Below are 27,443 nucleotides of genomic sequence, written 5' to 3'. Positions count from 1 at the left end.
CTGGCTTATTTCACTTAGCAATATGTATTTAAGATCCTTCCACATCATTTTGTGGCTTGATAGCTCCTTTCTTTCTATCATGGAAAATTTTCATCATGTGGCTGTACCACAGTTTATCTCAGTTCAGTTTAGTTGCTCATTTGTGTCCAACTCTTTGCGACCCCATGGACTGCAGCACCCCAGGCTTCTCTGTCCATCACCAACTCCCGGAGTTTACTCAAACTCATGTCCATTGAGTTGGTGATGCCATCCAACCAGCTCATCCTCTCTTGTCCCTTTCTCCTTTCACCTTCAATCTTTCCCAGCATCAGGGTCTTTTCCATTGAGTCAGTTCTTTGAATCAGGTGGCTAAAGTATTGGAGCTTCAGCTTCAGCATCAGTCCTTCCAATGAATATTCAGGTCTGATTTCCTTTAGGATGGACTGGTTGGATCTCCTTGCAGTCAAAGGGACTCTCAAGAGTCTTCTCCAACACCACAATTCAAAACCATAAATTCTTCAGTGCTCAGCTTTCTTTATCGTCCATCTCTCTCATCCATGCATGACTACTGAAAAAACCATAGCTTTGACTAGACGGACCTTTGTTGGCAAAGTAACGTCTCTGCTTTTGAATATGCTGTCTAGGTTTGTCATAACTTTTCTTCCAAGGAGCAGGCATCTTTTAATTTCATGGCTGCAGTCACCATCTGCAGTAATTTTGAAGCCCCCCCAAATAAAGTCTGTCACTGCTTCCATTGTTTCCCCATCTATTTGCCATGAAGTGATGGGACCAGATGCTGTGATCGTAATTTTCTGAATGTTGAGCTTTAAGCCAACTTGTTCACTCTCCTCTTTCACTTTCATCAAGAGGATCTTTAGTTCCTTTTTGCTTTCTGCCATAGGGATGGTGTCATCTGCGTATCTGAGGTTATTGATATTTCTCCTGGCAATCTTGATTCCAGCTTGTGCTTCATCCAGCCTGGCATTTCGCATGATGTACTCTGCATATAATTTAAATAAGCAGGGTGACAATATACAGCCTTGATGTACTCCTTTCCCAATTTGCAACCAGTCTGTTCCATGTCTGCTTCTAACCATTGCTTCTTGACCTGCATACATATTTCTCAGGTGCAGGTCAGGTGATCTGGTGTTCCCATCTCTTTCAGAATTTTCCAGTTTGTTGTGATCCACACAGTCAAAGGCTTTGGCATAGTCAATAAAGCAGAAGTAGGTGTTTTTCTGGAACTCTCTTACTTTTTTGATGATCCAACAGATATTAGATCCAACAGTTTATCTACTTACCTATCAAAGGACATCATGGTTGTTTCCAGTTTTTGACAACTGTGAATAAAGCTGCTGTAAACATTCACACAGACTTGAATTTGATCCCTGGGTTGGGAAGATCCTCCGGAGAAGGAAATGGCAACCCACTCCAGTATTCTTGCCTGGGAAATTTCATGGACAGAGGAACCTGGCGGGCTACAGTCCAAGGGGTCCCAAAAGAGTCGAGTATGGCTCAGGGACTAAACAACAATAACAAAACATTCATGTGCAGATTTTTTTTTGTGAACATGCTTTTAGCTCATTTAGGTAAATATCTAAGAGCACAGTTGCTGGATTTTATGTTAAGATTATGCATGGCTTTGTAAGAAACTGCTAGACTGTCTTCCAAAGAGACTACCTAATTTTGCAGACAGTAAAGAATCTGCCTGCATTACAGGCAGATTGACCTGGGTTCGATTCCTGGGTCGGGAAGATCCCCTGTAGAAGGGAATGGCAACCTGCTCCAATATTCTTGCCCAGAGAATTTCATGGACAGAGGAGCCTGGTGGGCTACAGTCCATGGGATCTCAAAAGAGTCAGACGTGACTTAGTGACTAAACAGCAACAACCAAAATGCAATTTGCAAGTTGAGTTCAGACCACTGTTATGTCAGTGAGTAGACATGATCACTATCCTGAAATGCATGCCAGAGAGTGTTAAAGTGCATGTCTAACAAAGATGTTTATAAGAATGCTAATTGTAAGCTGCTTTGAGAACAGTGTTATAGCAACAAATAGAAGTGATCCACATTCTGTAATGCATGTAGTTATGTGCGCTTTTTCCATAATATTTCTTAGTTATTCTTTTAACGTCTGTGTGGGTCATTCATGATAACTCCTTTTGTAACTTCTTTTTCACTTCTAATTTTGGAAATTTATGTCTTCTCTCATTCTTTTCTTCATTAACTGTCTAGGAGATTATAAATTTTGTTGATTTTTAAAATAATTTTGTTGATATTTTTAAAGAACAAACTTTTGGTTTCCTTGTCTTTATTGTTTTGCTGTTTTCAATTTCATTAATTTCTACTCTCACTTTTATTATTTATTTTTCTTCTACTTACTCTGGATTTAATTTTCTCTGTTTTTATAGTTGTCTAAGGTGGAAGCTTAAGTTACTGATTTTAGGTCTTTCGTCTTTTCTGATATAGGGCTTCAACGGTATAAAACCTTCCTCTAAGCATTTCCTTTGCTGTAGCCCATAAATTTTGATACATTTCATTTCATTTAATTAAAATTTAAAAAACTGGGGGGAATTCCCTGGTGATTCAGTGGTTAGGACTCGGCTCTTTCACGGCTGTAGGCCTGGTTTGATCCCTGGTGGGGGAATTAAAACCCTGCAAGCCCTGTGGCATGGCTAAAAAAAAAATTCTTCTCTGACTCTTGTGTCTTTTAGAGGTGTGTTGTTTAATCTCCAAGTATTTTGGGATTTTCCAGCTGTTCTTCTATTACTGACTTTTAGTTTAATACCACTGTGGGCTGAGAGCAGACATTGTACAATTCCCATTATTTTAAATTTGTTAAGGTGTATTTTATGGACCAGAATGTGGCCTATCTTGGTAGTATTCTATGTGAGTTGGGGACAAGTGTGTATTTTGTCATTTTGGATAAAATATTCTATGAATGTCAATCAGATCCAATGCTGATTGACAGTGCGTCTTTTAAAATTAGAGTTTTTATTTTTGCTGGATATATACCCAGGAGTGAAAATACTGGATCATATGGTTCTACTCTTAGTTTTTTAGAGAATCTCCATACTGTTTTCCATAGTGGCTATACCAATTTACATTTTTACCAACCGTGTATGGAGTTTCCTTTTCTCCACGTTTGAGGAGAATATTCTTTTTCTGGACCATGAAATGATTTCATCCTTTATGTTTCTTAATCTCTAAGGGGAACTGGAAACAGATGATGACATTTTATAATCACTTCTTCTCCCATAATGACTTGTTGCATCCCAAACTAATTGGTGGGGGGAGACTTTTGTGGGTTTTTAATCCTAGTCTCAATGTCTATTTCCATTATTATTGATAACTATCCTATTACTTAAAAAGTCCTGCTGAGTTGGGACTTCCCTGGTGGTCCAGTGGTTAAGACTCTGAGCTCCCAGTGTAGGAGGTATGGCTTTGATTCCTGGTCTGGGAGTAAAGATCCCACATGCTGTGTGGCACAGCCAGAAAAACAAACAAGTAAATCCTGCTGAGTTCAATAGTCATACATCCGTGGTAGTTTTGATTTTTGTTTCTTGTATTTGTGGTTGCTCAATTGAGATTGTGGAGATATATGTAATGTTAACAGAAAACTCTACATTCTGGAAACTGTGTGTGAGGAAGGATCCCTAAGCCCTTGAGTAATAACAAGAAATTAATAAAGCTCACCCTTGATGTTATACTACTTCAAGCTCCTCCTTACTTAATCAAGGAGATTGTAATATATTATTAAATGTTCTTCAGTCTTGGTCTTGATGTAATAAGAATGTTTTATCACTTTTACAGATAGATTCCAGTATCTTCCACTTTGCAATTATATTCCTAAACAATGTCCATGGTTCTTTATGTAATTTATTATATTAACCCTTACTATCTAAGTCATATCTATTCAATCAGACTTTTGCTCACTTCCTAGGACACTATTAAACACATGGGTTAAGTCTTACATAAAACTCAATGTAAAAACTGGCTTGTTGTTTAGTTGCTAAATGATGTCTGACTCTTTTGTGACCCCATGAACTATAGCCTACCAGGCTCCTCTGCCCATGGGATTTCCCAGGCAAGAATACTGGAGTGGGTTGCCATTTCCTTTTCAAGGGATCTGCCTTACCCAGGGATTATACCCAAGTCTTCTGCATTGGCAGGCAGATTCTTTACCACTCGGCCACAAGGAAAGCCCCCCAAATTGGCTAAGGACCACTGAATTAATTGCATCTTACAAATAATTTTTTTAAAGATTCCTACTCTGTTCTGAGTAGGAATCAGAGAGAGAGAGAGACTTTCTGTCAGAAAGTGAACAAATGATGTGAGTATTCTTGTTGAAGTTCTCATGAACAGTTTAGGCTAGGTTTCTCAGTTTCTCTTTCATGTTACCCACTATTTAAAAATCACTGGAATCTATAGTCCAAACCGCGACTTCTTCTTTCAAGGTCCCCTTTATATTGGATGTCTCTTAGTCACATCAGAGTGTTCAGCAGTTCATCTCTGAGCTCTGACTTCTTTGAATGAAGCCAGAGCTCTGGGTAACATCTTCAGAGAGATAGAGAGAGAGAAAGAGGCTCTTGGACCTTCTTAACACAGGGAGCCCACAGAATGGTGCGGGAAGGTAAGTATTCCTTTTCTCCATTCAAGAAAGAAAGGTGTAAGTGTGTGATGAAGAGTCATCTGGAGAGAAGAGGTAGACAACAGACAAATGGATGGGAAAGAGATTGGACCACATTGTGGGGTCATGGAAGACTGAAAGAAAGAATAATTCCTCAGAGGCCAGGCTCACTTGAAAGTGTAAGAAACCACATACCACAGAAGTTTATGAGAAGTAAGAGGCAGAAATGATATTTTGAGAAAGATGGGGAAGTCAACAGATGATTATAATATTAAGAAGAAAGAAGAAGGAAATGGAAATTACCTTTGACTGAGGATGAGTTTTGCCTGGATTGTTTAAGACCTGAATGCTGCTGCTAAGTTGCTTCAGTCATGTCCGACTCTTTGTGACCCCATGGACAGTAGTCCACCAGACTCCTCTGTCCATGGAGTTTTCCAGGCAAGAATACTCAAGTGGGTTGCCATTTTTTTCTCCAGGGGATCTTCGTGACCCAAGGATTGGACCCGTGTCATGTCTCCTGCATTGGCAGGCGGGTTCTTCACCACTAGTTCCACCTTTGAGAGCCACTACCTGGTTATTTAATCTTGAAGGCATTTCTAAGCTCTCTCTCTATTTTTAAAAAGATACTTATTTACTTACTTGGCTGTGTTAGGTCTTAGTTGAGGCATGTGGGTTCAGTTGCCCCACAGCATGTGGGATCTTATCTCTGCGACCAGGGGTGGAACCTGTGTCTCCTGCATTGCAAGGCAGATTCTTAACCACTGGATCGCCAGGGGAGTCCCATAAGTTCTCTTCTTATTTAAGTCTTTTAATTACTCTGAGATTCTTCATCTGATGTCTTCATTGCTCTAAGCTTCTTAGGGTCTCTTGCTTCCTGGAACTCCTGGTAACTACATCTGTCTTGCTGACTTGACAAGGAATGCAGAATCCTGCTTCTGGGTGAAGCTCTGGTGTATTGCAGTACTTGGCTTAGCCCTCCTCAGTGCATGTTTCATTGTGAGCTGTGTGGGTAAGTTCATCATTGAGGGGCTATGTCCCTTGATCCCTTCCCCATCAAGTTCTATGTAGACCCTCTAGGCAGTGATCCTCAACCTTTTTGGCACCAGGCACCCACTTTGTGGAAGACAATTTTCCCACAAACTAGGGGTTAAGGTGGGCAATGGTTTTAGGATGATTCAAGCACATTACATTTATTGTGAGCTTTATTTCTGTTATTATTATTACATCAGCTCCACCTCAGATCATCAGGCATTAGATCCCAGAGGTTGGGGACCCCTTCCCTAGGATGTGTTCTCCTTCATGCATTAATATGTTAGCTCTTACTCAGAGTGTCATGCTTTTTCTTCATTTTCCTCTCCCCTGCTCCTCCCTTTTCTCTGCTTCCTCCATGTTTTGATAACTGGTTCTTCTTCCAGATTTATTTTGCCTGGTTTTACTAGCATTTACCCAATCATGACCTCACTTAGATTGTATGTTGCTTGTCGCCATCCTTGAGGACGCCATTTTCGAGGACTCCATCTTCACTCCTGGGTTCACTGTGATCATGTGTCATAAAGCCCTCTAGTGAGAGGACAGCCTTAACTGCCTTTATGATCATAATACTTTAGATTAGGGTCTTTGGTTTTCATGTGGGAGTTTTTCCCACTAGGAAAGGAAAAAGTTTTCAAGTGGAATATTGGAACTAGAAGAGAATAAAGTATTTCTTTCCTGTTCCCTTTGCTTCCAGTTAAATAGTTCAAGTTCATTTTGTGAGAAGTCTTAAAGGCCTTTTTGCTCTCTAACCCACAATTTAGTTCTCTATTCATTGACAAGGTGGTTAAAAATAGTTATTGAATAATCTGAGGGGGTGAAACTGACTTCCTATGTCAAATGGGCCATATTTGAAGCTCCTTCTGACATGTAAATCAATCTTATAGTCTTCATTAAAGCACAAAGAATTATCACCAGGATTAGAATTTGCTTTACTTTACAGGGTCAAATGCAAGAGAGAAAGGGGTTTAAGGGTAGTTATTTCAGTAATCAAGAGGAAGCAGGTATTCAGAACTCCAAGACATAGGCTAAGAGAGAGGTAGTAACGTTTGATAGTACAGGGTTTCAATAACAGAAGAACGAGAAGAATATGAGTGAAGAATCAAGTCAGGACCTGAAAGAGAACAGGTCTTACTCAATGTGCACATCCTGAGCATAAAAGTTTATGTTCATTTGAGACATTTAAAATGACTCTAAAGGTTTAAAGGCTCCCCTTGGTTGTTATTTATCCTCTGTGTTTAAGTGTAGCTACCAGCAGTCAGAAATTTTAAAAAATACTGGAATAAACTGCAAACTCACTTCAGGATTATTAACATTAAGGAGAGCTACCATAAGACCCTGCAACCCCACTCCTGGGTATATATCTGGAGCAAAACATGATCCAAAGGATACATGTGCCCCAGTGTTCATTGCAGCATTGTTTACAATGCTAAGACATGGAACAACCTAGATGTCCATCAACAGGTGAATGGATAAAAAAGATGTGGTATATGTATACAATGGAATATTACTCAGCCATTAAAAAAATGAAATAATGCCACTTGCAGGAAGATGGATAGACCTAGATATTGTCATACTGAGTGAAGTAAATCAGACAGAAAAGGAGAAATATCATATGACATCCCTTTTATGTGGAATCTAAAAAAAAAAAAAGGATACAAATGAACTTACTTGCAAAACAGAAAAAGTCTCACAGACTTATAGAATGAACTTACAGTTGCTGGATCAGGGGGTGGGGAAAGTATGGAGGAAAGAGATAGTTAGGGGGTTATGGATGGACATGTAATACTGCTATATTTAAAATGGATAACCAACAAGGAACCTACTGTATAGAACATGGAACTCTGCTCAATGTTATGTGGCAACCTTGATGGGAGGGGAATTTGGGGGAGAATGGATACATGTATATGTATGGCTGAGTCCCTTTACTGTCCACATGAAACTATCACAACATTGTTAATTGGCTATATACCAATACAAAATAAAGAGTTAAAAAAATTTGAAGAGAAGCAGATAGCCAGTGAATGAACAGTGTCTATTGATTATTGTGATCGTCACAGCTCTAGGTGATTAACTGGTATAGAAAACAGCATCTCAACTAATGAGAACATCCTGTATAATAGCACAGGGAACCCTATGTAATGCTCAAGGGTGACTTGAATGGGAAGAAAGTCCAAAAGGGAGAGGATATATGTAGATGTATGGCTCATTCACTTTGCTGGACAGTAGAAATTAATACAATATTGTAAAGCAACCATACTCTTATAAAAATTAATGGCAAAAAATATAATAAAACAGAATCTCTGCCCTAGAACATAAAGCTTAAATTTTAATGGGGGAGAGAGTCAGAAATAAATTTGTAGGCATAAAAACAAACATGATAATGCATACAGGCAAGCAGTAAACATTTTTTTTTTTTATTGGAGTATAAATGGCAACCAACTTCAGTATTCTTGCCTGGAGAATTCCATGGACAGAGGAGCCTGGAAGGCTACAGTCTGGGGTCTCACGAGTCAGACACAACTGAGTGACTAACACACAACACATAATTGCATTAGTTTCTGCTGTGCAACAGTGTGAATCAGCCATATGGATACATATATCCTCTCCCTCTTATGCCTCTCTTCCACGCCCCCATCCCACCCCTCTAGGTCATCACAGAGCACCCAGCTGAGCTCCCTGTGCTATATGGCAGCTTCTCACTAGCTATCCATTTTATACATGGTAGTGTAGATAAGTCAATGCTACTCTCTCAGTTCGTCCCACCCTCCCCTTCTCACCCTGTGTCCACAAGTCGTTCTCTATGTCCAGGTCTCCATTCCTGCCCTGCAAATAGGTTCATCAGTACCTTTTCCCTAGATTCCATATACAATCAGCATGGTATTTAGTGAGTTGGCTTAGAAAGAAGAGAGTGGTGGCAGTTGCAGGTAAGCCAGCGTGGCACAGATTTAGAGCATAAGGCTCAGTAGTGAAAAAATGGAAGGATACTAATCCTTCTTCTCCTTTTACAGTGACTTATTATTTTACATATGGCAACAATGGCAAAAGGCTGTCTGAACTGCATACACACCATTCAAATCTAACGTGCTTCAGTGAAGGGACAAGGGTGACAGGTAAGGTGTTGCAATGTTTAACTAGACTTCCCCTTTTCTCAGAGAGAGGTCAGGGTTGAGTTCAAGATTGCTTTATTCTATTAAAAAAAAAAATAAAGTTTCTGCAGGCTTCCCTGGTTGTTCAGATGGTAAAGAATCTGGTGAAATGTGGGAGACCTGGGTTCGATCCCTGGGTTGGGAAAGATCCCCTGGAAAAGAGCATGGCAACCCACTCCAGTATTCTTGCCTGGAGAATCCCCATGGACAGAGTCTTCTGGTGGGCTACAGTCCATGGGGTTGCAAGGAGTCGGCCATGACTGAGCGATTAAGCACAGCACAGGTCGCAAAGTTGCTGCATGGATATAATTAATGTACCTCTAAACTTCATTGTTCACATCAGGTTCTAGACTTGCCTTCAAAAAATGCCTCCTCCAGCCATGTTGACCTCAATATGTGCTACCAACATACCCTCGTAATTTGCTGAAGCCCACCCTGGAAATTATTCCTAACGGTTCTTGTTTCACATTACCCTCACCCTCTACCAAATGGATAAAATCTTTTTGATATCTAAGATGCCCAATTAATAATGCCCATATCGAGGCTCAGGGGAGTTCAGTGGTTAAAAAGTCCATCCGCCAAGCAGTAGATGTGGGTTTGATCCCTGATCCAGGAAGATCTCACATGCTGTGAAGCAACTAAGCTCCTGCACTACGACTATTTAGCCTGTGCTCTAGAGCTCAGGAGTGGCAACTCCTGAGCCCGCACGCCACAACTACTGAAGCCTGTGTACCCTAGAGCCTGTGCTTGGCAACAGGAGAAGCCACTGCAATGAGAAGCATATGCTCTGCAACTAGAGAGTAACCTCCACTCGTCACAACTATAGAAAAGCCCACACACAGCAAAAAAAAGACCCAGCACAGCCAAAACTAAATAAATAAAAATAATGCCCATATCCATTCCAAGAATCAGTTTTATTATGGTTAACTTGCATCTCAGAACATGGCTCAGGATGGCGTTACCACATCCTTTTCAGATCCTTGGACAGTGATACCATAGAAGTGAATATTGATTCCATGAGAGTCTTAGGCAGGCAAAGCTTTTATTAAAGTAGGCAGCTTGTACACAAGAGAGAAGGCAGGGAGAAAAATGCCAGCTCCCCAAGTAGTAAGGGGTGAGTTGCTTTTATAACAATAAGGAGAGTTTGTCCCATGATCACTGATAATTTCCAACAATTGTCAAACATTAAAAAAAATATTTTAGCATTTTGGCTGTGCTGAGTATTCACTGAGGCACACAGGCTGTAAACAGCACAGGCTCTGTGGTTTCAGCAGCACGTAGTTACCAAGAATCTGCCTGTAATGCGGAGACACTGGGGACACGGGTTTGATCCCTGGGTGGGGAAGATCCTCTGGAGGAGGAAATGGCAATCTACTTGAATATTCTTGCCTGAAAATTCCCAAGAACAGAGGAATGTGGGGTCTACAGTCCATGGGGTCGCGAGAGTTAGACACAACTGAGCGGCTAAGCACAGCACATGTGGGATCTTAGTTTCCTAATGAAGGGTTAAACCCAAGTCCCCTGCATTGGAAGGAGAATTCTTAACCACTGGCCCACCAGGAAAGTCCATCAGACTTTTAAAATCAGTGGCAGATGGGTCCATGGTGGCTGTCAGGAACAGAAAGAGCTTGTGTGAGGGAAAAGGAATGCATGAAGATTTTTTGCAAGAAAGCACAGAAACAGATAAGGTTAAAATATTTAGTTGAGCTTCTTGTGGCAACTAGGTATACTCGTTAGCGTAGCAGAGCTAAAGTCAATCTTTTATTCCTGTGAGTGTGTTTTTGTTTTGTTGCTTTTTTTCACCCCTGTCTCTGGGACTCAAGCTCCTGTTGAGCTTCCAAGGGCTGTTTTGTGCAAGGCTGTTCCCCGGTCCTTTCAAAATGGCTGTATTGCTGTCTTCCTGTTTCAGAGACTGCCCCTACTCTAAACAATAACCCTGGTAACTTAGTGTATGAAGAATTGAGAGTAAAGTGAAAGTGTTAGTTGCTCAGTCGTGTACTGTAGCCCACCAGGCTTCTCTGTCCATGGGGTTCTCCAGGCAAGAATACTGGAGTGGGTAGCCATTCCTTTCTGCAGGGGATCTTCTGGACTCAGGGATCAAACCCAGGTCTCCCAGTCACATTGCAGGCATATTCTTTACCAGCTGAAAATCTTACCATCTGAGCCACAGAGAGAATTGGTTGAGCTCAATTCAGAATCAACACTGGCCTGACTTACAAAAGCCCAAGAAAGGCAAAGTGCATGTTTGCAGTGGTCATTATGACTTGACTCCTTCCAAGTAAGGAGACCCAAATAGACATCAGACTCCTGCTATTTCAGGAACTAGATATTTCCTCCTCTGCTTTTATGAAGAAACTTATGAAAGGTAATGAGAGGGCAGAGGTTTCTTTGTATTTATATGAGATGTTGAAAATTCCCCCATATTTTTGGTATTTGGCAAGAATGTAGCGCATGGGTGTGTTGAGGAGTAATTTTCCTTACTTTCCCTGACCTATGGTTTTGTTGTCACATTGGAGTTTTATTTTTTGTCAAACAGCTGTAGAGCTGGCCCTTCTGGGGAGGAAAACATTAGTCTATCAGGATTGTCTTCCTCCTGACTTCTGGAGACACTCCAACCATAACTACTGAAATTTTAAAGAATACTTTTCTGGAAGTCTTTGCCTTCAGAATACTCTGAATTGAACGAAACAGATGGATATTAATTAAATTAACTCTACATTCATCTGACATAAGAGACTTCAAATTCACTCTCTAAATCTATCCAACTTAATGTTATGGCCACTCAGGGTGTTCAACACAACCAATTTAAGTTATAGATAAGCTTATAGGATGAAATTATGTTGTGTAATACCATATCATCAAATAAAAATGCCCAGTTTTTAAACAATAACTTTTCAAATTATTATGACAATAAAAAGGAAGAATGAAAGTTCAAACACAAAATTCCCATTTGATTGAAGTTAAAACCTAATTGAAATCCATATTGTATCTTTCCCGTTTTTTCCCCCACCCAGTCCTGGTGTTGAAATGTTCAGAGGCATGGGTAAAGTCAGAGTTTTTTCAGTGGACCTATGCTCTGCCAAGGCCTGTCCTCTTTTTTCTTTTCTTTTTTTAAAAGATTTATTTATTTTATTTTTCGACTGTGGTGGGTCTTGGTTGCCGCACGCGGGCTTTCTCTGGTTGCAGTGAGTGGGCTCCTCACTGCGGTGGCTTCTTTTGCTGTGCAGCGCAGTCTCTTGGCGTGCAGGCTTCCCTATTAACAGTTGCAGCACACAGGCTCAGTAGTTGTGGCACATAAACTTAGTGGCTCCACGGCACGTGTAGCCTTCCTAGACCAGGGATCAGGCCGGTGTCCTTTCCATTGCAAGGCAGTCCTAACGACTGGACCACCAGGGAAGCCCGACCTGTCACATTCAAACTGTTCTGCTTGCCAAGCCCCTAAAAGGATTTTGGAAAGCAGTTATTATATCTAGAGGGGTAGGAAGGGTCTTGTGATTAAGATGGGGCACGTATACGCCCATCTAGGGTAGCTGGTAAAATTCCATATCTTGACCTAAGTGGCAGTTATAAGGATGTTCAACTTTCAATAATTTGTAATGTATATATCAATTTTATACAGTTTTCTGTCTGTAATATGTTGGGCAAAAATTTTTTTAAATAAAAAATAAATTTGTAAATGTAAAAAAAAGAGATTATGTTCTCCCTTACATAATTTAATTCGATGTCTATATTTTTGCATCATGTTATAGAAGCAAAAAATGGTGACCCACTCCAGTATTCTTGCCTGGATAATCCCATGGACAGAGGAGCCTGGTGGGCTACAGTCCTTGGTGTCGCAGAGTCGAACACAATTTAGCGACTGAGCACACATAGAAGCAAAGGCTTCAATTTCTGGAGCATTGTTAATACTAACATTTAAAAAACCTGCTACGTCTTTTAAAAATGTATCTGCTAAGTCGCTTCAGTCGTGTCCGACTCTGTGCAACTCCATAGACGGCAGCCCACCAGGCTCCCCCATCCCTGGGATTCTCCAGGCAAGAACACCGGAGTGGGTTGCCATTTCCTTCTCCAATGCATGAAAGTGAAAAGTGAAAGTGAAGTCGCTCAGTTTTGTCCGACTCCTAGCGACCCCATGGACTGCAGCCTACCAGGCTCCTCCGTCCATGGATTCTCCAGGCAAGAGTACTGGAGTGGGGTGCCATTGCCTTCTCCGAAAAATGTATCTACTAGTGTCTTAATGGCATTATAGAGTGTTACCTCCACTCTGATCATGCACTGAAAAAAAAGGAGTAACCAAGACTTCCCTGGTGGTTAAGACCCCATCTTCCAGTGCAGAGGGTGCAAGTCTGATTGGGAGTCAAAACACAAAACAGAAGCAAAAAACATAAAACAGGAGCAATATTGTAATAAAATCAGTAAAAACTTTTAAAAAGGTCCACATTAAGGAAAAGAATAACATATTATTTAACGGTTAGATGTTTTACATTATTCTTTCCCCCCCTTGGACTAATATTTACATCACACTTCCCCCATTTGCCAAAATATACAGATAAGTATACATTAATATTTTTATTTTTTCTTTTGTTCAGAAGTTTATTCAACATTATTATTTCAGAATATCACATCACCAGTGGCAATTGTTTGTGGTATCAGTCTGCATATAGTTGTCACATTCATGCTGATCCATGTATAGGCCCAAACATTTTGACTGCTTCTAGCAGTTATGCTCCAGTTTTATTAATGTATTTATATTCTGTGGAACACTGGGCTTTAAGTGTAATGAATTTCTTGTGTTCAAAACATCTCAAATGTTCTTTAAATATTGATAAGTTGCTACTAATAAAATCCTACTGGAAGTCCATCTCTTAGTTAGATGAATGGGACTTGAAAAATGCAATCAGACAGTATCTACTTGGTTAACATTATTACTAGAATGAGAGAGAATTCAACGTCAATTCTATTCCTGTTTTTCACTTTAGCAACACATACTTTAGATAAGCCTTACTTACCTAAATAAGTAGATAGGCATAGAATGTGCTTTGTTAGGATGTCAGTCAATTTTTTGAAAATTTGCCAGAAATCATACAGTGTTCTAGTACCAAAAATTATTTGTGATGGTCTGCTGAGAATTTGATTAGGTTATTTTTCAATGCTGTTGGGTGTTAAGAATAATAAATGGAATAATTTGCAAAGTCTTGCTATTTTTCAGTCAGTAGTCATTTGCTTTCTCAATTTCTGGAAAGTACACCAAAAATGTATAAGAAGTCTTATCAAATGACTATTAATTACATCTGTTTTTCAATACCTACAAAGCATTTTAATCAGTCCATTATTCTCAGAACAGTTAGGAAATTGAAATATATTAAAATCAATATGCCTTTTTGACAAATTCTTCTACTCATCACATTTTTAAGTATTTTTGTCAACCTTGGAACTGGAGATTTATATTTAACATGTGAAAAATGTTTGCAATGTATAATTAATTGGCAAAACCAATCCCTACTATCAAAACAGTCAGTCAAATTAGACTTTTAAAATTAAAATAATCTGTTAAGGCACATTTTGAGAAGTCTTATGAAAAGATAATTTTTAATAGTGATCAGAATATATAATTATAGATTTCTAAAGGGGGCCAATATTAAAGTGATATTCATGTAGTCTATTTTATTCATTTTATAATATTATAAAATGAATTATAAGCCTTTAAATGTTTCCTTATTACTTAATATGTAATAATTTGACCATAATTTAAAAAACACAAATAGAATGGAGCTACATATAACAATATGGATGAATTTTAGCATTATGGAATGAGAAATTAAGCCCAAGAAGACTACATATAATACCTTTAAGAAAGTTCAAAACCCAACAAAGTTATATTATTTAGATATACATATACATGTGCTAAAATTATATATATATATAAAAGACATCAGTGGATATTTTTACAGTTAGTTGTAGATATTTTAATCAAAGGAGAGTGACAAACTGGTGCTTTGAAGGAGAAAGGGGAGAACGATTTGTTTATAGTCTTAAGTGCTTGATACTGTGTAAAAATTAGTACTAGGTAATATTTATGAGCAATTATTACATCTTAAGCATTCTTTAAAGTACTTTGTATATATTATGTGATTAACTCTCACCTTGAGTTTGGTATTATTATTTCCATTTTAAGGATTAAAAACATGAGGTGCAAGGAGGTTATGGAATTTGCTCAAGGACATATATAATAAATGGTAGAGACAGAATTCTAATGATAAATAATTATAATTCCCACAATTATCCTGAGAATAATTATCATTATTAAAATGTTAAAAATCTGAGGCTCTATGGTTTGCCCAAGATTATTAAGCAGAACTGGAATTCCAGACTAACTTACGTTGATCATTTGAAACTCCGAAAGAATTTGGTGCTTCTAATGTATAAAGTGGAGAAGGCAATGGCACCCCACTCCAGTACTCTTGCCTGGAAAATCCCATGGACGGAGGAGCCTGGTAGGCTGAAGACCATGGTGTCACTCAGAGTCGGACACGACTGAGCGACTTCACTTTCACTTTTCCCTTTCATGCATTGGAGAAGGAAATGGCAACCCACTCCGGTGTTCTTGCCTGGAGAATCCCAGGGATGGGGGAGCCTGGTGGGCTGCCGTCTATGGGGTCGCACAGAGTCGGACACGACTGAAGCGACTTAGCAGCAGCAGCAGCAATGTATAAAGAATATGAAGAATAGGAAAAAAAATATTGATAGTGACTTTTTTTGGCAAAAAAAAAAATCCAGAAAAATTTTGTGGGCAAACCTTAGTAAATATTGAGGGCTTAATGTTGAATAATGTTTATTTACAAGCAATTCTATGGTGTCAAATTATACAATTAAGGGAACTGAAAGAAAATACATGAATTAAGAAACCTATCTTTGAAAAACGACTACAAATCATCAGAATTTTATATGTATAGAACATGCCCTTTAAGCTTATTAGTCTCATCTTAGACTCACCCTTTCCTTTCATGCAATGCAGAAAAGATTTGGGGATGTTGCCCAGGTACCTGGAGGCCGTTTGGTTCCAGCTGCTACTTTATTTCTTCTGAAGAGAATTTCTGGGCTAAGAGTGAGCAGAACTGCGTTGGGATGGGAGCTCACTTAGTGGTGATCAACACAGAAACAGAGCAGGTACTTTGGTCTTCTTTATTTTTCATTAAAATTTTTAAAAAACTGAGGAAAGAGAATAACAAAACTTAACACCTTAGCTCTTTTTAAGTGTACAGTTTAGTAGTGCTAACTATATTCACATTATTGTATTTGTCATGTCTTATTGTTGTTTAGTCGCTCAGTCATGTCTCGCTTTTTGCAACCCCATGGACTGCAGCATGCCAGGCTTCCCTGTCTTTCACCATCTCCTGGAGTTTGCTCAAACTCACGTCCATTGAGTCAATGATGCCATCCAACCATCTCATCCTCTGTCATCCCCTTCTCCTCCAGCCTTCGATCTTTCCCAGCATCAGAGTCCTTTCTTATAAGAGTCAGCTCTTTGCATCAGGTGACCAAAGTATTAGAGCTAATGTCTTATGGAAAAACCCAAATGAACTTTTTGACCAACTCAATAACAAGATTTAACAACTTTTTCATCTTGCCAAACCGAACTCTATACCCAGTGGACAGTGACAACCCATTTCCCCCTCCCTCCAGTCCCTGGAAACCACCCTTTTAATTTCCTTATTTATGAGTTTGACTATTAATACTTATAGATACCTCATACAAGTGGCATCATATAGTATTTTGTATTTTTGTGACTGTGTTATTTCACTTAGTGTAATATCTTCAAAATTTATCCATTTTGTAGCATGTGACAGGATTTTCCTCCTTTATAAGTCTGAATAATATTCCACTGTATGTATAAAACATGTATCACTTATCCATTCACATGTTTATGGACGTTTGGGATGCTCCATCACCTGGCTCTCCTGAACAATGCTGAGATAAACACAGATGATCTTTGAAATTTTGCTTTCAATTATTCTGCATATATTGGAGAAGGCAGGGCCCCCCCACTCCAGTACTTCTGCCTGGAAAATCCCATGGATGGAGGAGCCTGCAGTCCATGGGGTCGCTCAGAGTCAGACAGGACTGAGCGACTTCACTTTCACTTTTCCCTTTCATGCACTGGAGAAGGAAATGGCAACCCACTCCAGTGTTCTTGCCTGGAGAATCCCGGGGACAGCGGAGCCTGGTGGGCTGCCATCTATGGGGTCGCACAGAGTCAGACACGACTGAAGCGACTTAGCAGCAGCAGCAGCATTTTGCATATATATTCAGAAGTGGGATTGCTGGATCATATAGTAATCCTAATTTGAATTTTTCGAGGAACCACTATACTGTTTTACACAGTGGCTACACTATTTTATAGTCCCACAAAGAGTACACAAAGGTTCCAATTTCTCCATTTTATTGACAACACATTATTTTCTTTGTCTTTATTCCAGTAGTGTCCATCCTAATGGGTGTGGAATTATATTTTATTGTGACTTGATTTCCTTTTCTTTAATGATTAGGAGTATCAAGCATCTTTTCATATATTTGTTGATCATTTGCATGCCTTCTTTGGAGAAATGTGTATTCAAGTACTCTCCCTATTCTAAAAGTTGAGATATCTGTGGGGTTTTTTGTTGAGCTATAGGAGTTTTATATATTCTAGATATCAATTCCTTATAAGGTATATGATTTTCAAATATTTTCCCCCATTTCACAGGTTCCCTTTACACTCTGTTGACTATCTCTTTTGATGCTCAGAAGTTTTAGAGTTTGATGTAGTTAAGTTAGTTTATTTTTTCTTTGTTTATGATTTTGGTGTCATAGCTAAAAAATTGCCAAATCCAGTGTCATAGAACATTTCTGTTGTGTTTTCTTTCACAATTTTTATAGTTATGGGTCTTATATTTAGGTCTTTCTTCCATTTTGAATTCTTTTTTTTTTTTATGCAGTGTAAAGTAATGGTCCAAATTCATTTTTTGCTACCTCTGCTCCATTTTAGCTTCATTTGTGTGGAATATCTTTTTCCATTTGTTCACTTTCAGTCTGTGTGTGTCCTTAAGACTGAAGTGAGTCTCACTGGAGTTTGCTTTTTTTAATCCAGTTAATTACTCTATGGTCTATTGCTTCTTGTAGATAATCTCTGTAATTTTAATTATCATCTCATCTGTGGGTTACCTATCTGGGCGTATGGATCTTGACTCCTCTGTATCTCTGGCCCATCTGCCAGTCACTTTGTTGTTAAGTTGTAGAAGATCTTTCGACCAGCCTGCAGGTCATTCTCATTGCCAGTTGCTCTATAAATAGTTGTAATCCTGGTGTGCTGTGAAAGGAGGGAACTCGGGGTCTTTCTACTCTACATCTTGGCTCCTCTTGGTCAAAACTAATAATAATTTCAGAAATTAATCGCACACTACAGTTAAAATTTAGTTGGAACTCCTTTATGTTTAACTTCTGCAAGTATTGAAATCTATTTCCTAGAGAAGTACTGCTTAGGAAAGTAGACAAACAAATTTGAATTTTGATGGCCCAAATGTAATTTTACTGATAAACAATGATAAATAAGATGACACACACACATTTGTAAAATTTATTAAACATTTAAAGCACAGAAACTGATCTGTACATTGAAAAAGAATTGTCTCTTGGTGAAGAAACGAATACGTTGTCTGAGATGGGGATTCATAGAACAGCGCTTTCTTCCTTCTGGGATAATGTTGGTGTTTTCAGCCATCACTCTTGTTGAGTGTGCTGTCATGACACTGTTCCTCATACCTGCATTTTCTTTTCTCCAGAGCTAGAGATAACCCTTATGGATCCAACCTGGAAATTTCAGTCTGTGACTCTTTTTCTTCACATAGGATTTCATGATCCAGCAGCTGAATAAAACATTTTCTTATTTTCTGGGACTCTCAGACCCACAAGGGAATGGCAACTGGCAATGGATTGATCAGACACCTTACAAGGAAAATGTCAGGTGAGTGCAGACTCAGATTAATGAACCCTAGTGCCTTGTTTACACAAAAAAATTAGAGAAATTTTGTTAGCAGCAACTATTAATGCTAATACTAATGGCCATAATTATGAAAACAAGAGTCTAACAATCATTTAGTTCTTACTAAGTGCATGAATTATCTTACCTAAATTTCATAAAAACTTCTTTTTCAGAACTCATTTTACTGATAAGAAATAGAATAAATTGCCCAAGTTCAATAAATTAGTAAGATGAGAAAGTAGTCTCAACTCTATTTAAGTCCAAAGATGGTGCTCTTAACTGTTACTTTTGCTGCTCCTAAACAATTCAGTTAAGTATTTCTCCAACTAATAAGACTTAAACATCTGAAGCAGTATTATGTTCAAATTCTAATAGGATAATTATATAATAATACTATTTGTTTGTGGCTTTAAAAAACCCTGAATTTAATTACACATTATTACACAACCTTGTGAGCTATTTGGGGAACTTATGGTGATTCCTATCTTTGTAGATGAAGAATTTAATTACTTGCTTAAAGTCAAATGAGTCAGCAGCAGTACCAGGTCTTTTAATTTAAAAAATAATGTCCTGTCCCTTCCGTCCCACCCTACCACAGATTGTATCCCAGACTCAAGCATTCTGATACTCACTTTGTGTAGCTCCATGAGAACAGAGAGATTTAGGAATATAATAAGAGTGTATAAGTGAGAGAAGTCAGGATAAGTGGTCTGTATAGGAGAGGAAGTGAAGATCAGATTGTAAAACATTAAATCTTGCCTTGTTTCATAAAAACTTATTTTCCAGGAGAATTTTAGATTAGCAAGAGTGAAAGTATGTGTCTGCACATGTGGTTTTATTTTTAATACTTTTTTTTTTTGATGTGGACCATTTTTAGAGTCTTTATTGAATTTGTTACAATACTGCTTATGTTTTGGTTTTTTGGTCTCAAGGCATGTGGGATCTTAGCTCCCTGACCAGGGATCGAACCTGCGCCCTCCACATTGGGAGGCAAAGTATTAACCACTGAACCATCAGGGAAATCACCTGCATGTGAGGTTTTTGAGGATGGCTATATGAAGAAAAGGAGTCATCATTGGGATGTTCTTTCATCCTGAACCCCAATTTTTTCAACCCTAATCCTAAGTACTTTCTAATCAATCACTCAGCATTCACAGAAGTGTTTTTACCCTTTGTTTCTCCTTAGATTTTGGCACCAAAATGAACCCAACTTTTCTGCAGAGGAATGTGCTTCAGTTGTTTTCTGGGATGGGAGAGGATGGGGCTGGAATGATGTTTTCTGTGATTCTAAAAGGAAATCAATATGTGAGATGAAGAAGATTTACCTATGAGTGGAACTTTATTCACTAATATCTTTAAAATTTAGACCCACTGTAAAATTATAATTTCCTTTTGTAACTTACGATAATCCTTATCATATCAGGTCATGGGGATATTCTGATGCCTTTCTCTCTTCAGTTCATCCTCTTCTATTAACCTCTTTTCCACTAATCTTAGGATGAGCTTTCCTTAATTTTTTTTATTTTGTTTGGTTTGTTATTCATTATTTTCTTCTCTTTTTTCATACTTCTTTTCAACATTCCTTGTTCCAGATATTGTACTATTTTGTCTATTAAAAGGCTTTGTTGTTGTTTAGTTGCTAAACTGTGTCTGGCTCTTTTGTGACCCTGTGGACTGTAGCCTGCCAGGCTCCTTTATCCATGGGATTTCCCAGGCAAGAATAGAGTGGTTTGCCATTTCCTTCTCCAGGGGATCTTCCAGATCTAGGATTGAACCCGTATCTTTTGCACTGGCAGGCAGATTCTTTATGAACTTGTGTTTATCAAAACCCTTTATAGTGTTTTTAAATTTAAAATTTTTGAAAACTGAGCTGGGAGAAGATACTCCAATTACTTTTAATGAGCACAGTATTAATACCAAGAACCTTAAACAACTGTCATGAAATAATTAGAAAGACAAAAATTGGGAAAAATAATTAAAAAGCACTTCATGGAAGAGGAAGTACATAACCTAGCTGTATTTTTAGAGATGCTCAGCTTCACTCATAACTTGAGAACTGCAAGTCAAGATCATAGTAATATAATATTTCATACCCATTTTAATGGCAAAAACTAATAAATAAGTAATACCAAGTGTTGGAGATGTAGATAAATGAGATCTCTTACACTTTACTGATTTGAATTTATATTGGTACAACCACATTGGGAAGTACACATATCTACATTTTTCATTTATAAACATCATCCAACAAATGCTGTATTAAGAGAAATCTAGGGTCTACGAAATATGGTTATTAAAATGAAGAGTTGTTTCGTGGGGATAACTTTAATCAGTGTGTGCCTGCTGCTGCTGCAGCTAAGTCACTTCAGTCGTGTCTGACTCTGTGTGACCCCATAGATGGCAGCCCACTAGGCTCCCCAATCCCTGGGATTCTCCAGGCAAGAACACTGGAGTGGGTTGCCATTTCCTTCTCCAAGTGTGTGCCTGCTTAGTCACAAAGTCCTGTCTGACGTGTGACTCCATGGACTGTAGCCCGCCAGGTTCCTCTGTCCAGGGGATTTTCCAGGCAAGAATACTGGATTGAGTTGCCATTGCCTTCTCTAGGGGATCTTCTGACCTAGGGATCAAACCCACGTCTCTTACATTGGCAAACAAGTTCTTTACCTCTGAGCCACAAACTTTAATCAGTATGCTTGCATTGTTTAGGCACTATATGGTAAAAGTGAAAACAAATCAAGTGTTTGATAATCAAAGCTCAATATAATGGTGACATTTGTATGGTAGGCAGGAGGCAGGATGGGCAGAAGCACATAGACATGTTATAAAGTTCTAGCTTTTATATTGGGTAATGATATTCATATAATAAACATCAAACACAACAAAAGAAAACAAGAATGTCAAGAGGCTAGTTTACTAGAAATCTCAAATTATAATGAAAATTTTTTTGTGCACCCAAAGTTTAAATATGAAAAATGATTGGAGACTAAATTAATCAGAGTTGGGGATTCTTTCTTTCTTTCTTTTTTTTTAGTAAATACAGTGTGATATATTTATAAATGAGAATAACAAGAATAAAAACCACAAACAGTATTTCAGAAGTTGAAAACAGTGACACTAGCAGCACTCAATACACAGCATTTTACTTTTCTTCACATTTGGAACTTTTTTTTTAATTATATAAAGGTGAGAATATAGTATATAGTATATTAATACTAGTATATAGTATATTAATTAATATATAGTATATTAATACTTTAATAATAGTGTATCAATTAATTAGTATTTTATTAATTAATAGTATGTCAATTAATTAGTATTTTAATTAATATAGCGTGTTAATAATTTAATAAATGACAAAAAAGATGAGACAAACCTGTGCATTTAGAGAACTGCTTTCAGTCCTGCCAGATCCCTGCAGAGTGAATTCCCAGCACAACCTCATTCGAGTGCGAGGACACAGAGCGGTCCTTGTTTAGAGGCACATGTTCATCTGGCTTGTCCAGCATGGTCAGCATTCTGTTTCTTGCTGGTTTCCTTCTGCCATGAAAGTTCATGTCCACTTGTCTGCTTCTTAATGCAGACATGCACCTTCTTCATCCACTGGCCATTGAAGGAGGATTAGGGCCAAGCAGGTGGCTAAATGATAAATTCAACCCATTCTTCTGGGGACAGGGGGTAGTTTCCTGATGGCCCTCTTCCTTCATCATATCTGGAATTGGATGAGCTTCCATAACCTCATCTCTTTTTCACATCTTGCTGAAGTAGAGTTCTGAAAAACAAAACCACAAACTCAGCTATTCCACAGAAGAAACCTGTGATAAAAGATAATGTTCATTGGGATTGACTCTTGCTGTCCAACACTTGTCCATCTGAGATGTCCATTGCCTCTCCAGAGCAATGGTGGGGCCTGGGTCCTTTCAGCTTCTATATCTCTCCGAGTTGGCGATTCTTGAATGATGCCCTTGAGGTCAAGGTCATACTGCAGTAACGGTGATCCCAGGGTCTGCAGCATCCAGAGAGTTTTGCCTCCATGCCACCCTCATCACGATTTTCTCTTCTTTTTAAAGACTTTATTGAATTTGTAATAATATTGTTGTTTTATGTTTTGACTTTTTGGCCATGGGAACTTTGCATCCTGAACAGGAATCAAACCTGCACCTCCTGCATTGGAAGGCAAAACCTTTATTATCAATAGAAAGTAAGCTCCTGCTTCATTTTTACTCCCGTCTCACACAGTATTGAATTTAATTGGTGTTTACAAATTTGCATCAAGAAAATAAAGGAGTCTGGAAAATGTCATTCATAGCTTTCCATTCTCCGAAGCAATGGTACGTATGATGAAGGAGGTGGGAGTGGATGCTGAGGGCTGAGGGATTAGGTCTAACATAGTTGGAATACAGCATTCTTTAAATACATTGTAAGGTTTGCTCTAAGCATTTCTATCTGTAAGTGGGAAGACCCATAGTTTTTATGTGTGTGTGCTCTGCAAGTTTGAAATCAGTTTATGTCTACTTTGTAGAATGAGTCAGAATGCTCTTCTTCTTTTCTATTTTCTGAACCATTTGATTAAATTTACCTGTATTATAGCGTCTTTGCATGTTTGGAATGCTGTAACAAAACATTGGACACTGGGTAGCTTATAAACGACAGAAAATGTATTTCTCAAAGTACTGGAGCTGGGAAGTCCAAGTCAAGGCATCAGCATGATCATGTGTTGGTGACAGCCTTCATCCTCTCTCTTCTCAGGATGGAAGGGAAAGTCTAGGGGTTTCCTGGCACGAGTCCCATTCTCTTTTTTTTTTTATGAGTCCCATTCTCGATGGCCCCATCTTCATGACCTAAGCACCCGCCAAAGGCCCCACCACCTAATAGCACCATCTTTGGGCATTAGGATTTCAACACTTAAATTTTTGAGTTACACAAACATTCAGACCGTAGCATATAGGTGTATATATACTTCTTAGAAATTTGGTTAAATTTGCCCATGAAGTTCTCAGAACTCCTGTCTATTTAAGAGGATTTCTTTGACCACATTTTCCCTTTTCTCTATGATTTTGAGGCTTAGAATTTCTAACTCTTCTTAGTCATTTCCAATAATTTTTATCTTTTATAAAACCATCTATTTTGTATTAATTTTTAATTTGTCAGTTTGTTTAACTTGCTAGCACAGCTCACAGAACTCAGGAAAGCAGTTTACTTACTAGTGTGTGCCTGTGTGCTTAGTCACTTAGTGGTATCCAACTCTGCGACCCCATGGACTGTAGCCCACCAGACTTCTCTGCCCATGAGATTCTCCAGACAAGAATACTGGAGTGGGTTGCCATTTCTTCCTCCGGAGGGCCTTCCTAGAATCCAACTCAAGTCTCCTGCGTCTCCTGGATTGGCAGGCAGATTCTTTACCACTGAGCCACCTGGGAAGCCTCTTACTTTCGAGATTCCTAGTTATTACAAAGGATATTAAAGGAGAAGAATTAGCATCCAGATGAAGACATACATAGAATGAGATCTGGAAGTTTCCTGAGCACAGGAACTTCTGTCGCCATGAAGTTTGGGATGATGCCTTACTGTCCTGGCACATGGAAGTATTCTTCTTCACTGACCTGGAAGCTCTCTGAACCCTGTCCTTTTGGGGTTTTCTGGGGCTTCATCATGTATCAATAGAATGACTGATTATCAGTCATTGGTGATTAATTCAACCTCCAATCCTTTCCCTTCCCTGGAGGATGGCGAGTGTGGCTGTAAGTTTCAGCACTCTAATTATATGGTTGGTCCCCTTGTTAATCAGCCTCTATCCATAGGTTATATAGGGACATTCCAAAAGTTATCTCATTAGCATAAACTCAGGTGTGCTTGAAAGGTTTTAAAATTTTTTTTTAAATTTTCTTTTATAAACTTTTATTTTGTATTGAGGTATGGCTGATTAACAGTGATGTGATAATTTCAGGTGAATTGTTAAGGGACTCGATGACACATATACATTAAAAAAATAATAAAAGACACCCATTTTACCTTTATTGCTCTGAGCTATATTAGAAACTGAGGACAAAAAACAAGTGTAACAAAAGATGTTTCTATTGCTCTAATCACTCAGGAAATTACAAGTACTTTGGGTGTGTGAGTCACAAATGAAGGTTGAAGACCAACTATATTAATATATCTTATTATGTACATCTTGTTATAAATTATTATATCATATTCCACAAAGAAGTTTTGCATGTATATAAGGTTCTTTAAAAATTATCTAATTATTTAATAGTGTATTAAACTTTTTAATGGGCACATTCATACACAAATGTTGCAGAATAGGAATTATTTTACTTTTCTTCATTGTGATGAAAATGCTGTAATGTGAGAAAAAGCAGCCTGTGTAAATTGAGCCTGGATTGACTTAGACTCAAGGTCTCTGGCAAAAAGAGGCAAGAGCCTACAGAGGGCTGAACAACCAGGGAAACGACTGTGAAGTTAGAGCATACATTTCATCTGGATTTTAAAGAAATTTGAATAATTAAAAAAATATTTATTTATTTGGCTGTGCTGAGTCTTAGTTGTGGCATGAGGGATCTTTGATCTTTGTTGCATCATGTAGCTCTTTAGTTGCAGCATGCAGGGTCAGATTCTCTGACCAGGGAACGAATCTAGGCCCTCTACACTGGGAGCTCAGAGTCTGAGCCAATGGATCACAAAGGAAGTCCCAAATTTGAGTAATTTTTATTATGACACATGCAGATTCTAGAATTTTTTTCTCCCCTTGAATAAAAATTAGCCTTTAACAATACTACATCTTTTGAGATTAATTTCACATCTAAAGTTTCCTAATCTTTCAGAGTAAAATGACTAAGGTCTAGCTTCTCTGAATAAATCCAGATTTCCTGGGTAAAAGCTTCACGGAAACAGACCTAAGAGATTCCTCATGCCTCACGACAAGGGCACATACTAGTGTTTCTAGAAGAATAACTTCAAAGTGGAAGTGAGATTGTATTTTCTTTTTATAATAGTTCCAGATAGGAGAGTTGAAGTAAAACCGAGAATGGGAATTTAGGAATTGATGTTGATTTCAAGAGTGATGTTCTATAAAGTAAGCGCCCAAGAAAGTGAAAGAATTGTGAAGCTAGATGATTTTAGAACTAAAATAGAAGTCATACACGATAATAGGCTAAGGAAGCATGAAATTAGAAAAATAACTCAGATTTATGAGCAATTGGGAAGATAAGAGAAACATGCAGCATGATTCAAGATGATATCTAAGATTTTCTACTTTGAGAGACATTAAAGATTTCTCATCACTTTGCTTTGTTATTTCTCAGATGATTTAAAATATCTGTTTTCTGATGTGATGATAAAAAATCAGATAAGAGTGAGAGAGAGCAAACCAACTTGCCTCCTTATGTGAATTTGGAACATGTTGGTTTATATAACTGGAAATTTTCTTGAATGGTAAAAAAAAAAAACACCTCAGATGTTAGTGTAATCAAAAAAAAAAAAAGAACAAACCCAGCATCATCACAAAAGTTAGCTCCATTTTAGGTTTTCAAGGTCAAGTGATAGAGAAAGAAGGATTTAAGAATATGTATAACATTGATCAAGGGGAAGTGGATTAGAAAATCCATATTTGACTAAGAAATACAGGAAAATCAGACTGAGTTGAGTACCCACACATTAAAAAAAAAAAAAAAAAGAATGAAAAGAGGGATTAAATGAAGTGAGGAATTGAAAGATCTCTGCCTGTGTTTTCCAAAAAACAAAGAGAGAATTTTTATTGTAAGAAATTTAGGATATCTCAAAGCATTAAAAATTTCCCTTGTCTGTTATATTATCTCTTATGATTCTTGGTAGTTAGTAGTAGTCAGGAAACTTCAGAAACTCTCAAAAGGAGGAAGTTAGTATTAAATGGCTGAAATCATGATAGCAAATTGTATTCTTAAGGCACGTGAATGAGAGTGCATGTGGGAGAACAGGGTAAAATGATCTCTGAGGGGGTGGTTGTGTTCTGGTGGTTTGTAAGAACATGACTCTCTGTAGTCTAACAAAGACATAACGTAGCATAAAGGAACAAACCCCCTTCCTCTTTCCCAGTGACTCTTCAAAAGTCTGCCTAATGGAAAAATTTTATATGCCTTGCTTGTGAAATGTAATCCTACTGAAATACATAATTTCGCTAGGACTAATCAAACTTTCTGTTCTAATGTTTAAATTTCTGTTCAACTGAATCTTTCTTCTGAGTTCCATATGAGTAGGTCTTGCTGTCTCATTTGGAGATTTTTTTTTTAATTTATTTTAAATTTAATTTTTGTTTATATCGTGGCAGCTTCCCTGATAGCTCAGTTGGTAAAGAATCCACCTGTGATGCAGGAGACCCTGGTTTGATTCCTGGGTCAGGAAGATCCACTGGAGAAGGGATAGGCTACCCATTCCAGTTTTGTAGTATACTTGATTTACCCAGGGATTGAACTTGCGCCTTCTACAGGTCTCCTGCATTGCAGGCTGATTCTTTACCACTGAGCCACTGGGGAATGGCTGGAGATACTCTGGAGTAGGAAATGGAAACCCACTCCAGTATGCTTGCCTGGAAATCCCATGTACAGAGGAGACTGGCAGGCTGCAGTCCCTGAAGGTCACAAGAATCAGATACTATAATAGT

At 38.2% G+C, this 27,443-nt stretch overlaps 1 protein-coding gene across 1 annotated transcript; it reads left to right on the top strand.

Annotated features, from left to right (window-relative positions):
- The first annotated feature begins 4,599 nt into the window (after positions 1 to 4,599).
- Positions 4,600 to 20,216, top strand: CLEC6A (C-type lectin domain containing 6A). Its single transcript, XM_055566097.1, has 6 exons — positions 4,600 to 4,616; positions 5,527 to 5,618; positions 8,650 to 8,751; positions 15,803 to 15,954; positions 18,672 to 18,787; positions 19,992 to 20,216. Exons 1-6 carry the CDS (start codon positions 4,600 to 4,602, stop codon positions 20,134 to 20,136), a joined length of 624 nt encoding a protein of 207 aa, XP_055422072.1. The 3' UTR covers positions 20,137 to 20,216.
- Positions 20,217 to 27,443: the final 7,227 nt, after the last annotated feature.

Source organism: Bubalus kerabau, chromosome 1, assembly GCF_029407905.1.
Source record: "Bubalus kerabau isolate K-KA32 ecotype Philippines breed swamp buffalo chromosome 1, PCC_UOA_SB_1v2, whole genome shotgun sequence".
In the NCBI taxonomy this organism is placed as follows: domain Eukaryota; kingdom Metazoa; phylum Chordata; class Mammalia; order Artiodactyla; family Bovidae; genus Bubalus; species Bubalus kerabau.
This window is presented reverse-complemented; position numbering and strand designations above follow the sequence as displayed.

What these genes read in the sequence shown, in the direction of transcription:
- CLEC6A (XM_055566097.1), top strand. An exon ending in TGAAGGGACAAGGGTGACAG is followed by an intron (nt 8,752 to 15,802) that starts GTAAGGTGTTGC and finishes CATGCAATGCAG; the next exon opens with AAAAGATTTGGGGATGTTGC. An exon ending in TCAACACAGAAACAGAGCAG is followed by an intron (nt 15,955 to 18,671) that starts GTACTTTGGTCT and finishes TTCTTCACATAG; the next exon opens with GATTTCATGATCCAGCAGCT.